At 38.6% G+C, this 12,635-nt stretch overlaps 1 protein-coding gene across 2 annotated transcripts in view; it reads right to left on the reverse strand.

Moving 5' to 3' along the window:
• Positions 1–8,944: 8,944 nt before the first annotated feature.
• AQP4 (aquaporin 4) overlaps positions 8,945–12,635 on the reverse strand; it is a 34,268-nt gene continuing 30,577 nt past the window's right edge. For both annotated transcript variants that reach the window (XM_069731239.1, XM_069731240.1), the window contains exons 4-5: positions 11,678–11,758; positions 8,945–10,495 (exon numbers count right to left, since the gene is read on the reverse strand). In XM_069731239.1, coding sequence (XP_069587340.1) covers positions 10,235–10,495; positions 11,678–11,758 — 342 coding nt within the window. In that variant the 3' untranslated portion in view covers positions 8,945–10,234. The remainder of the gene's footprint in view (positions 10,496–11,677; positions 11,759–12,635) is intronic.

Genomic DNA, 12,635 nt, shown 5'->3' on the forward strand with positions numbered 1-12,635 from the left:
TCAAAATGGTGGTGGTTTCACTGTTTTTATCAGTAAACAAGTAATGTTTGGAATCAATGGGTAGAGATTCTACTAAAATTGTATAATAGTGGTGAAAATGCAACTGGTGGCATTCCGAGGTAGGTGCTCATTCAGACAATATATACCAAGTAAGCCAGCAAAATACGGCATCAAGATTTGGACACTTTGTGACAGCAAAAGTTCATATGCTCTAAATGTTCAAGTGTATACAGGAAAAACCCCTGGAAAAGACCTGAAAAAAATCAGGGTATGCGTGTTGTTCTCAATTTGACTCATGGACTAAAAGGACAAAATTTCACATGTGACAACTTTTTTACATCCTATCAACTAGGCCAGATGTTGAAGAAAAAACAACTTACCATGCTGGGTACTATAAGAAAAAACAAACCTGAACTACTGCAAGGTATCCTTAGAAAGAGAGAGGTGTACAGTTCTACTTTTTTTTCTGGAAATACAACTGTTGTTTCTTATGTTCCAAAAAAACAAGCAGGTAATTCTAATGAGCACAATGCACCATGACAATGCTGTAAGTGATAGAGAAGACAGAAAGCCTGACATTATTTTGGATTATAATGCCACAAAGGGAGCAGTTGATACTTTAGACCAAGCAATATCAACATATACATGCAAACCCAAAACCAATCGGTGGCCAATGATTTTATTTTATAACATACTGGATGTTTCTGCATACAATGCATTTGTCTTATGGAGAGAAATCGACCCCGATTGGAACCGGAATAAGCTGCATAAAAGAAGATTATTTCTTGAGGAATTGGGCAAATCCCTGGTTAGGCCATATATTGAGAGCAGAAAAGTGACCCCCAGAAGTGAAGGAGCAACAGCCATTGAAAAAAGTGTCCAGCATGCTCAAGAAAGAGACTCCACATCCACGGCCTCCACCAGCACAGCTACCAGCAGCACAGCTACCAGCAAAAAAGGAAGAGATGTAGCTTCTGTCCATCTTCCTGTGACAATAAGACTAATTTGAAATGTGCTGGATGTTCAAAATATCTGTGTAAAGGAAGTGTCTTATTATTGTGTTCAGTGTAAAAACACATGAACATGTTCAGTTTTTCTTTTTTCTTTCTAAAAAGGTTAACGTTTTTATGCTTTTTCATTTGTTGATTTATAAATATTGTTTTCAAAAAGTTAAATTTCATGTTTTAGTAATAGTAATGTAAAGCTTCTTTGTTATTTGTGTGCAGAAAGCCAACAATCAAAGATAATTGTAAAAAGCCTGTGTAACCTTTTTATGAAAAAAAAAAAATATTAAGTTTAAATTTAAATTTTTCATTTGTTTATGATCAACCATGTTCACATACAGTATAATAATGAAAAAAGTATTCAAATAAAACACTTAGAGTAGCTAAAAATCAAGAATTAATAGGTCGGGTCATATTGACCTGGGAACAGTACAAGTGTATAGCAAATGCGAACAGAACAGCAGGGTTAAGAAACACTAAAAGAAATCAAGAACAAAAAATGTGGTAGTCAGTATTGTTAACTTTTTTTAACCGAGCATATGGGAAAAATTATGGAATCACTCAATTCTGAGGAAAATATTATGGAATCATGAAAAACAAGCAAACAAAAAAACCCTCCAAAACATCACTAGTATTTTGTTGCACCACCTCTGGTTTTTATAACAGCTTGCAGTCTCTGAGGCATGGACTTAATGAGTGTCAAACAGTACTCTCCATCAATCTGGCTCCAACTTTTTCTGATTGATGTTGCCAGATCAGCTTTGCAGGTTGGAGCCTTGTCATGGACCATTTTCTTCAACTTCCACCAAAGATTTTCAATTCAAGGAATGTTTTCAGTTTTTGCTCTGTGGCAGGATGCATTATCATCTTGAAAAATGATTTCATCATTCCCAAACATCCTTTCAATTGATGGGATAAGAAAAGTGTCCAAAATATCAACATAAACTTGTGCATTTATTGAAGATGTAATGACAGCCATCTCCCCAGTGCCTTTACCTGACATGCAGCCCCATATCATCAATGACTGTGGAAATTTGCATGTTCTCTTCAGGCAGTCATCTTTAGAAATCTCATTGGAATGGCACCAAACAAAAGTTCCAGCATCATCACCTTGCCCAGTGCAGATTCGCGATTCATCACTGAATATGACTTTCATCCAGTCATCCACAGTCCACGATTGCTTTTCCTTAGCCCACTGTAACCTTGTTTTTTTCTGTTTAGGTGTTAATGATGGCTTTTCTTTAGCTTTTCTGTATGTAAATTCCATTTCCTTTAGGCGGTTTCTTACAGTTCGGTCACCGACATTGACTCCAGTTTCCACTCATTCGTTCCTCATTTGTTTTGTTGTGCATTTCCTGTTTTGGAGACATTGCTTTAAGTTTCTGGTCTTGACTCTTTCATGTCTTCTTTGGTCTACCAGTATATTTGCCTTTAACAACCTTCCCATGTTTGTATTTGGTTTAGATTTTAGACACAGCTGACTGTGAACAACCAACATCTTTTGCAACATTGCATGATGATTTACCCTCTTTTAAGAGTTTGATAATCCTCTCCTTTGTTTCAATTGACATCTCTCATGTTGAAGCCATGATTCATGTCGGCCCACTTGGTGCAACAGCTCTCCAAGGTGTGATCACTCCATTTTAGATGCAGACTAACGAGCAGATCTAATTTGATGCAGGTGTTATTTTTGGGTTTGAAAATCTATGGGGTGATTCCATAACTTTTTTTTTTTTGCTTGGTTAAAAAAAGTAACAATTACTGACTAGCACATTTTTTGCTCTTGATTTCTTTTGGTGTTTCTTAAAGCCAGAAAGTTGCCATTTGAAATGACTTTAGTTTTGTGCCATGTCTGTGATCTGCTTTTTTTCTACAAAATTAAACAGCTGAATGAACATCCTCCAAGGCCGGTGATTCCATAGTTTTTGCCAGGGGTTGTATATATTCATCTTTATAGGCTTCTGACAGGTCACTAATCCTTCAGTGACCTCTCTCCTATTTTACATACTGCATATACATGTTGATAAGACTGTTCATAATATTTTTGCTATGTAATATTGTTGATAATACCTATAATATTGTGGCTATTTTGAGGCATGGAAAAAAAAATTATATCCAGAAAAATGGCACAGGCGAGATTGCCTGCACAGTAGCACCTATCTCTTGATGATAGATGCTACTGCACATATGCCGCCGCTGGCTCCATTTAATTGGAGAAAGAAAATGTGGCTGTAGAAAAATGGCACAGGCGCATGCGTAGTAGCACCTACTGCTTGCCAGTAGATGCTACTACGCAATCGCCGCTGCCACTTTGCTGCAGACAATTTTTTTTCCTTCAATGAAATGGCGCCACCATCATCACTTGTGCAGTGGAATCTATCCTTAAGAGATAGAAGCACAGGAGCCACCACTGGTGCCATTTTTCTGGGTGTAACTTTCTTTTTCTAAGCCTTAAAATAGCCACTATACAACAAAATTACATAGCATAAATATTATCAACAGTAATATCAACACTATTATGAAGGATCAGTGATCTGTCAGAAACCCATTCAGATGAATATGTCAGCAGACCACCACATAAAGTCCCCCACCTCACAGCCCTGCCCACAGATCGCCCCAAAACATCAGAATCTCATTAACTGAAAACTGCAATTACAGATTAAACAACCACAAGATTGATTTAATCAACCAAGGTATCATTTTAATCAGTATAACAGCACCAAACTCATAGTGTCTGTAGTTTACTGAGCAAAATCTTGATCACAGGTATGCTTTAAGGCTGGTTTCACATTTGCGTTTAAATCCACAGCGTTTAAAGCGCATCCGCAAGTGGTGAAAAAAACGCGTGTAAATGCGTACAAACGCTGCGTTTTTTAGACGCATGCGTTGTCGCATGCGGTTAAAAAAAGGCTGCGTTTGTATGCGTTTACATGTGTTTTTTCCTGCGTTTGCGCTTTTGGTACGCATGATGAGAAATTTCACAAGCTGGTTTTTGTTCATTCTGCTTCACAAAAATCGGAATAAAAAGCAATCAAAAATGTCAAATGCCCGAAAAAGTTACCAATAAAAATGTCAACTCGTCCCGCAAAAAACAAGACCTCACATGACTCTGTGGTCCAAAATATGGAAAAATTGTAGCTCTCAAAATGTGGTAACGCAAAAAATATTTTTTGGAATAAAAAGCGTCTTTCAGTGTGTAACAGCTGCCAATCATAAAAATCCACTAGAAAACCCCTTATAAATAGAAATCAAACCCTCTTCATCAACTCCTTAGTTAGGGAAAAATATAAAAATAAAAAAAATGTATTTATTTCCTTTTTCCCACTAGGGTTAGGGCTAGGGTTAGGGTTAGGGCTAGGGTTAGGGTTAGGGTTAGGGTTAGGGTTAGGGCTAGGGTTAGGGTTAGGGTGAGGGTGAGGGCTAGGGTTAGGGCTAGGGTTAGGGTTAGGGTTAGGGCTAGGGCTAGGGTTAGGTTTAGAGTTATGGTTTGGATCCCTTTATGACCTTGATGGTGGCTTAGGGTTAGGGTTAGGGTTAGGGCTAGGGTTAGGGTTTGGATCCCTTTATCACCTTAAAGGGAACCTGTCACCTGAATTTGGCGGGACCAGTTTTGGGTCATATGGGCGGAGTTTTCAGGTGTTTGATTCACCCTTTCCTTACCCGCTGGCTGCATGCTGGCCGAAATATTGGATTGAAGTTCATCCTCTGTCCTCCGTAGTACACGCCTGCGCAAAGCAAGATTACCTTGCACAGGCGTGTACTACGGAGGACAGAGAATGAACTTCAATCCAATATTGCGGCCAGCATGCAGCCAGCGGGTAAGGAAAGGGTGAATCAAACACCTGAAAACTCTGCCCATATGACCCAAAACTGGTCCCGCCAAATTCAGGTGACAGGTTCCCTTTAATGGTGGGGGGTGGCTTATCAGTGTCTAGACTTGTTTTTCTCTATTGAAACGCATGCGTTCAAAAACGCAACCAAACGCATTTGCTTAAAAACGCATGCGTTTCCTGACGGCAAATAGACGCCTCTAAAATTACTACATGTTGCATTTCCGCACCAAGCCGCAAGCGACAAAAAGACGCATGCGTCGTCAAACGCGGCAAAACGCAAACAAAAAAAACGCATGCGTTCTTAATGTTAAATATAGAAAAACACGACGCATGCGTCTATATGCGGTACAAACGCTGCGGCAAAAAACGCAAATGTGAAACCAGCCTAAGATAACTTGTGCAAAGTTGAGGTGCATTTTCAACAGTAGATAATGGGAAAAAGATCTTTAATAGGAACAGTCATTCCTGATGATATCCTGGTGTAAACATGCCAGAGCAAACCCAACAAATGAGCATAACACTCGTTCATTGCGTGATCAGATTATTTATGCCAGCAAAAAAAAAAAAATATTTAATGGCAGCATGTGAACTACTGCTACAATTGTACTGTTGCTGGAGGACAGTCATTGACTAGCCAGTGCCATCCCTAATAAGGAAGGACTTGGACTGATACGATTTTTACCATGGCATTTTACTGGCATTATATTTTTCATGTGCAGAGTTTTGGGCATTGTGCACAGTTGAATGTTCACAGCCATGATTAGTTGAGAGATAATCATGTGAAAAATAGGTTCTTGGTGAACCTCAGGAACAATGAACAGACTCCCACATCCAGTAAAGAATCACTCATATTTTGACATAATGTTACAGTTTGCAAGCTATAATTATTTTGTACTGCTAAGGCCAAATTCAAATTGTGTTTTACCCGCACATTAGCTACTTTGTTGGGGCTTATGTTTGAAGCCCTGGAAAATGGGATTTGGGTGTATGTGCTGACAGGGCCATTGACTGTCATAATAGAAACAGAACCACTGAGTGGTCTGTTGGACATCACTTTTGGCAATATACGCCTATTTGAGGACAGCTCCAAGACTTGTTTGACCGTGTTTTGAAATCTGCCTCAAAAGGGCAAATATGGTCGAAAATGATGTCCAGCAGAGCAAAATTTGACTCTTTCTGGATCATTACAGTAATTAGCCCCATCAGCATAATCATTTGAATCCAGTTTTCCAGGGCTTCAGATGTAAGCCCCGATGGAGCCACTGATGAGAGGGTGCCACATGATGTGAACATTACTTAACTTGTGACTATCAAGTATATTGTGCCAACTGGTTTGATTTATAATAAACTGATCATTTTTAAAAAGAAGCTGCTCAACTTTCATGTTTTCTCTGAAACAGAATCATGGTAAGAGACTTAGGTAATGGAATTGTATTGCACATGTTTTAATAATAGTGTGCGACTTATTATTTGTCTCATCTGTATATTTGGTTTTAAGAAACTGTCTCATATATTTAAGTTAGGTTTCAGTAATTAAATTCAATTCTGTATGATAAAATAATATAATTATGATTCAGTTTCATGCTGTAGTTACGTATTCCTTTATGACATGGTATGGATGCTTTAAGGCTTGTTTCCATGGACAAAGAAAATATCAACAGGCTTATATGTTTATTAGGCAAAGCTGGAATACAGACCATGACCCAGGGAGTGTCATAGGTGCTGTGTACAAGATCTTATCTGTGTGTAAAAGATTCTTATCTTGGCTAGACTAGGCCTCAGAACAGAATAAGGTTATCTGGAATTATCTGCTCTCTATTGCATCTTTCCTAGTCTACACAGCAAAGCTGGAAGGTAAGCTGTAGAAAAAAGTATATCTCTGCATATTATTTGTGTTCTAGTTGCTAATGGAATATTTCTTATTTTATGTATGAATAATTAAGTTAAAGAGAACCTGACAGTAGAAGTATGTTGCTCCATCCATGGGCCAGTCAGTAGATGTATCAGATACTGACTACATGATCTCAGCCATATATGTGTAACTCTGAAAGGCTGTGGTGTTTTAGAGAACAACATACTTTAATAGCTGCCTGTTTGACTATTCTCTTGTACAGCTCAGTTCCTGGTGGCTTCTCCTTGCTGACTGCCCTTGAGTGAAATGTCTCTCGCTACAAACGCATGCAGGGAGAGACCCATCACTCCAGGCCAGTGGTGGATAAAAGCTGCCAGGAATCTGCCTGTCTGACTAGTCTCCCATGTGGCTCGGTCCCCAGCGGCTATTGAACTGTGTTTTCTCTGAAACGCTGCAGCGTTTCAGAGTTAAACATATATTATTATTATTATTATTATAATTATTATTTATTTATATGGCACCATTGATTCCATGGTGCTGTACATGAGAAGGGGTTACATGCAAATTACAGATATCAATTACAGTAAGCAAACTAACAATTACAGACTGATACAGAGGGGCGAGGACCCTGCCCTTGCGGGCTTACATTGTACAGGATGGTGGGGAAGGAGACAGACAGTAGGTCGACGGTTGCAGGAGCGCCAGTGTTGGTGAGGCAGTAGCTCCGGTAGTGATGAGGAGGCAGCGGGGTCAGGGTAGGCTGTAGGCTTTCCTGAAGAGATGGGTTTTTACGTTTCCATCTGAAGGATCCGAATGTGGTTGATAGTCGGACATGTTGGGCAAAGAATTCCAGAGGATGGGGGATATTCGGGAGAAGTCTTGGAGGCGGTTGGGTGAGGAGCGAATAAGTGTGGAGGAGAGAAGGAGGTCTTGGGGGGACCGGAGATTACGTGAGGGAAGATATCAGGAGATTAGTTCAGAGATGTATGGAGGAGACAGGTTATGGATGGCTTTGTAGGTTAGTATTAGTAATTTCAACTGGATACGCTGAGGGAATGGGAGCCAGTGAAGAGATTTCCTGAGGGGGGTAGCAGAGGAGTAGCAAGGAGAGAGATGAATTAGGCAGCAGAGTTAAGGATGGACTGGAGAGGTGCAAGGGTGTTAGCAGGGAGGCCACAGAAAAGGATGTTGCAGTAGTCGAGGTGGGAGATGATGAGGGCATGCACAAGCATTTTAGTAGATTGACGGTTGAGGAAAGGACGGATTCTGGAAATATTTTTTTAGCTGGAGGCAACAGGAGGTGGAAAGAGTTTGGATGTGCGGTTTGAAGGACAGGGCAGAGTCAAGGGTTACTCCGAGGCAGCAGACTTCTGGTACCGGGGAAAGTGTGATGTCGTTAATTGTGATCGATAGGTCAGGTAAGGAAGATCTATGAGTTCGAGGAAAGATGATGAGTTTAGATTTGTCCACATTGAGTTTGAAGCTATAAATGGTTGAAATCATGCAACCAGTGTCTGATGGATGCTGCATGTAGATCATGCAGCAAGTATCTGCTGTTAGGTTCTCTTTAACATAGTAACATAGTAACATAGTTAGTAAGGCCGAAAAAAGACATTTGTCCATCCAGTTCAGCCTATATTCCATCATAATAAATCCTCAGATCTACGTCCTTCTACAGAACCTAATAATTGTATGATACAATATTGTTCTGCTCCAGGAAGACATCCAGGCCTCTCTTGAACCCCTCGACTGAGTTCGCCATCACCACCTCCTCAGGCAAGCAATTCCAGATTCTCACTGCCCTAACAGTAAAGAATCCTCTTCTATGTTGGTGGAAAAACCTTCTCTCCTCCAGACGCAAAGAATGCCCCCTTGTGCCCGTCACCTTCCTTGGTATAAACAGATCCTCAGCGAGATATTTGTATTGTCCCCTTATATACTTATACATGGTTATTAGATCGCCCCTCAGTCGTCTTTTTTCTAGACTAAATAATCCTAATTTCGCTAATCTATCTGGGTATTGTAGTTCTCCCATCCCCTTTATTAATTTTGTTGCCCTCCTTTGTACTCTCTCTAGTTCCATTATATCCTTCCTGAGCACCGGTGCCCAAAACTGGACACAGTACTCCATGTGCGGTCTAACTAGGGATTTGTACAGAGGCAGTATAATGCTCTCATCTTTAAACTCCAGAAGAAATTAAATAAAAGCCTAATGGGAATACAAACATGATTTAAATGATAACACATGTTAACTGTTGATGAGGTCTATTATCTAATTCCTTCACAGGACAAGGTCTATTCTTTATTCTCTTAATTTCTTCACCTGAGAAGGAGATGTAGAGCTGTTGGCTATCTCCATCAGTTTCATTCACTTTGACATTAAGGGCACTGGACATTGGAGGGTCCCAGAGTTCAGATCCCCACCAATCTAGCAATCTTTCTTTTTTGGTAGATAAAAATGAAAATAACAGGAACATCCCTTTTATTATGACAGTTTGGTGGAAATTAAATTGGTGCTGACAGGATTTCCATTTTAAAGCAAATAGGAGCAGAAGTGAGCATGACAATATTTTTTTACAAGGCTATAAAATAATATCTTCCATATCTAAATATCTACTTTGACTAAAAAGTTGTTAAGTTATGACATAACTTATGAGTCTAGAGTACTGTACAGAAGATGCCAATTATTGGATGTATGAAGGTATGACAGTGGTATTGAGAAAAAAAAATGCCAACATCTTCGATTATATCTTACATCTAAACATTTTAAACCAAACACTCAAATAATTAAAGAATCATACAATAAAGGTGCATAAAACTAAGAGAAAGGCCTTTGCCTATTTTCAGACTGTTATTCACACCTTTTTTGCATGGTCCTCATAAATAGCTAGCCACTCAACAGATCAAACAAAGGGAAAAATACATAGACAGGAAAAAAATGGTGCTTAAAGATTTTTCTTCTCCTCGAGCCATTTGATGTTTTCTGTGGCTGCTTCTTCATTTGTAAAGTACTTTCTCAAAAGTTTACTATTAAACAAAACAAAGTGCAAAAAAGAGATATTTTTTCAAAATACAAAAAAAGATTGTAATAATTATATTTCATCTTAAATGATAGTTCTGTTGTGCATTTGCTGCTCTCCTGATAGTGATTAAATAGGGGGATATCTTAATCAGCACTGACAGCAACCAATTATTTGCCAGAGGAAAAACCATTTGTTTGAATTTGCCAGTGGGCACTTTAAACTAATGTGCACTGTCAATCTAGATGCTAAATGGGCAGATTTGAGGCTCAGTATTGACTTCTTGTTAAATTAAGGATCACTGTTATTTACCTTAGATTTGCCAAAAGGACAGTGTCCTAAGAATACGTGCATGTCTCATATAGTATTTGTTTCTATATTGTGGTGGATTCAAGCTTTGATAGTACTGTTTAGTGAATGATATAAGTATTTTTAGATAATACAGCTGCTTTAAATTATATCGGTTTCTTTGATTGGAACAAATGTTGGTGATGGTTTAGGCTTTTCTCTGGCATCCGGTGCTAGTCATACAGATGACAACACCTCACCAGAGGTATCCTTTCCTTTTTTGTCATCGAATACATGGACAATTCCAGGTTTCAGTAATTGGTCATCTGATTCTATCTGACTTTTGCTTTCTTCCACTTCACTGTATTTTCCTTTGGATTGTGTTGCCTTATTTAAGACCTCCTTTAAGCGACTCTTGAGTTCAATATCTGGACAGAAGATATATTCATAGAGCAATCCTGCCATAACCGCTCCTATAACTGGGCCAACCCAGTAAACCTAGGAAAAGATAAATAGATTATTAGTATTAACACTGACTAGTAGGGCATAGAAACTTATTCAACCAGTTAAAGACCAGGCTGTTTACCCTGTTCCTGGCATTTCACATTTTCTAATTTTATTGTACATGTGCATTTATAGGCTCAATAAAAGTTTCTCATTCGGATATTAAAATAATTTTTGCCTCTATATTTCGTGGTATGTTGGATTTAATTTTATTCTATTTTTTATATTCTTTTTTTGCTCATATTTCGGGAAAATGTTAGGAAAAATAAGAAATGTGTCTTTTTTCACATTCTTTTATTAAAGGCTTACTAAAAAACATTTTTAAATTGCATTCCTTTTTTCTGTAGATATTATGTTTATGTATTGGATATATTTTCTTTTTCCTCGGGCTCAGGAAAATAAACAGTGAACTAAATTGGGGGTGTTTCCTTTTTTTGGTTTAATTTTGTGTACTTTTTTGCTTTATTTATTTATTCATACACTGTGCTCCAAGTGAAGTCTTAAAAGAACTTCATGGGGCATTTACCCTGTAACTAGGGCAGATATAATAACCCCAGTTACAGGAGAAATTCAGCTTCAAGGCTGCACAACAAAGCTGACTGTATCTTCTAGGACACAGTGGCTCCTGCTGCTTTCCTACTTTTATCAATAATTTGATTATTGGGTTTGGAGGATGAGGCACTGTCAGTATACATCCCTTCATTTCCCTTTGGGAATTAAACTTCTATGAGTTTGATTCCAAATATGATACTTTTAGATTGCACAGAATTATGGTTATCAACATAACCCTCTTTCATTTTCTGATGAGTGAAATCAAAGGAAACTCTGACCTCATACATTTTGATTGACAGGATCCAGAATTACTGTTTTTTTGCACTTTTGTATGTGATCATTCTGGGAAGGTCATTTATGATGCATGGTGGTAGTTGGTGTTATTACAGAGGACACATAGTCACTGCCTGTAGTATTTGTTCTCTGGTAAGGCCCTGGCATTACAATAAAGTGGAAAAAAATGAGAAGTCCTAGTATACAGTATCCCACAAAATGCTTATCGTTGAATTATATTAAACCACAGAAATTTCTGTATCCAGGAAGTTGGACACATAACTCTGAAATAGAGACTATAGTTACATGTAAGTCAACAAAAAATCATATACACAATATAGCGGATATTACCCAGTGGTTCTCCCATATGTTCATAATGACAGCTGGTCCAAAAGATCTAGCTGGATTCATGCTGGCTCCGGTATAATTGATCTAATAAAAGATGGGCATATGTATAAAAATGTTATAACCATATTCAGAATACACACATGGTCAAAGCTGTTGGTACCCCTCATTTAATGACAGAAAAACCCACAATGGTCACAGAAATAACTTGAATCTGACAAAAGTAATAATAAACAAAAGATCTATGAAAATGAATAAATGAAAGCCAGACATTGCTTTTCAACCATGCTTCCACAGAATTAAAAAAAACAACTCATGAAATAGACCTGGACAGAAATGAAGGTACCCTTAATTTAATATTTTGTTGCACAACCTTTTGAGGCAATCACTGCAATCAAACGATTCCTGTAACTGTCAATGAGACTTCTGCACCTCTCGACAGGTATTTTGGCTCACTCCTCAAGAGTAAACTGCTCCCGATATCTCGTGTTTGAAGGCTGACGTTCCCAGACGGTATGTTTCAGTTCTTTCCAAAGATGCTCAATAAGATTTAGATCAGGGCTCATAGAAGGCCACTTCAGAATAGTCTAATGTTTTCCTCTTAGCCATTCTTGGATGTTTTTAGCTGTGTGTTTTGGGTCATTATCCTGTTGCAAGACCCATGACCTGTGATGTGACTAATACCAAGCTTTCTGACACTGGGCAGCATATTTCTCGCTCTACAATCCCTTGATTGTCTTGAGATTTTATTGTACCTTGCACAGATTCTAGACACCCTGTGCCAGATGCAGCAAAGCAGCCCAGAACATAACAGAGCCTCCACCATGTTTCACAGTAGGGACAGTGTTCTTATCTTGATATGCTTCATTTTTCCGTCTGTGAACATAGAGGTGATGTGCCTTGCCAAAAAGTTCCATTTTTGTCTCATCTGTCCATAGGACATTCTCCCAGACGCTTTGTGACG

This window comes from Ranitomeya imitator, chromosome 6 (assembly GCF_032444005.1).
Source record: "Ranitomeya imitator isolate aRanImi1 chromosome 6, aRanImi1.pri, whole genome shotgun sequence".
Lineage (NCBI taxonomy): Eukaryota > Metazoa > Chordata > Amphibia > Anura > Dendrobatidae > Ranitomeya > Ranitomeya imitator.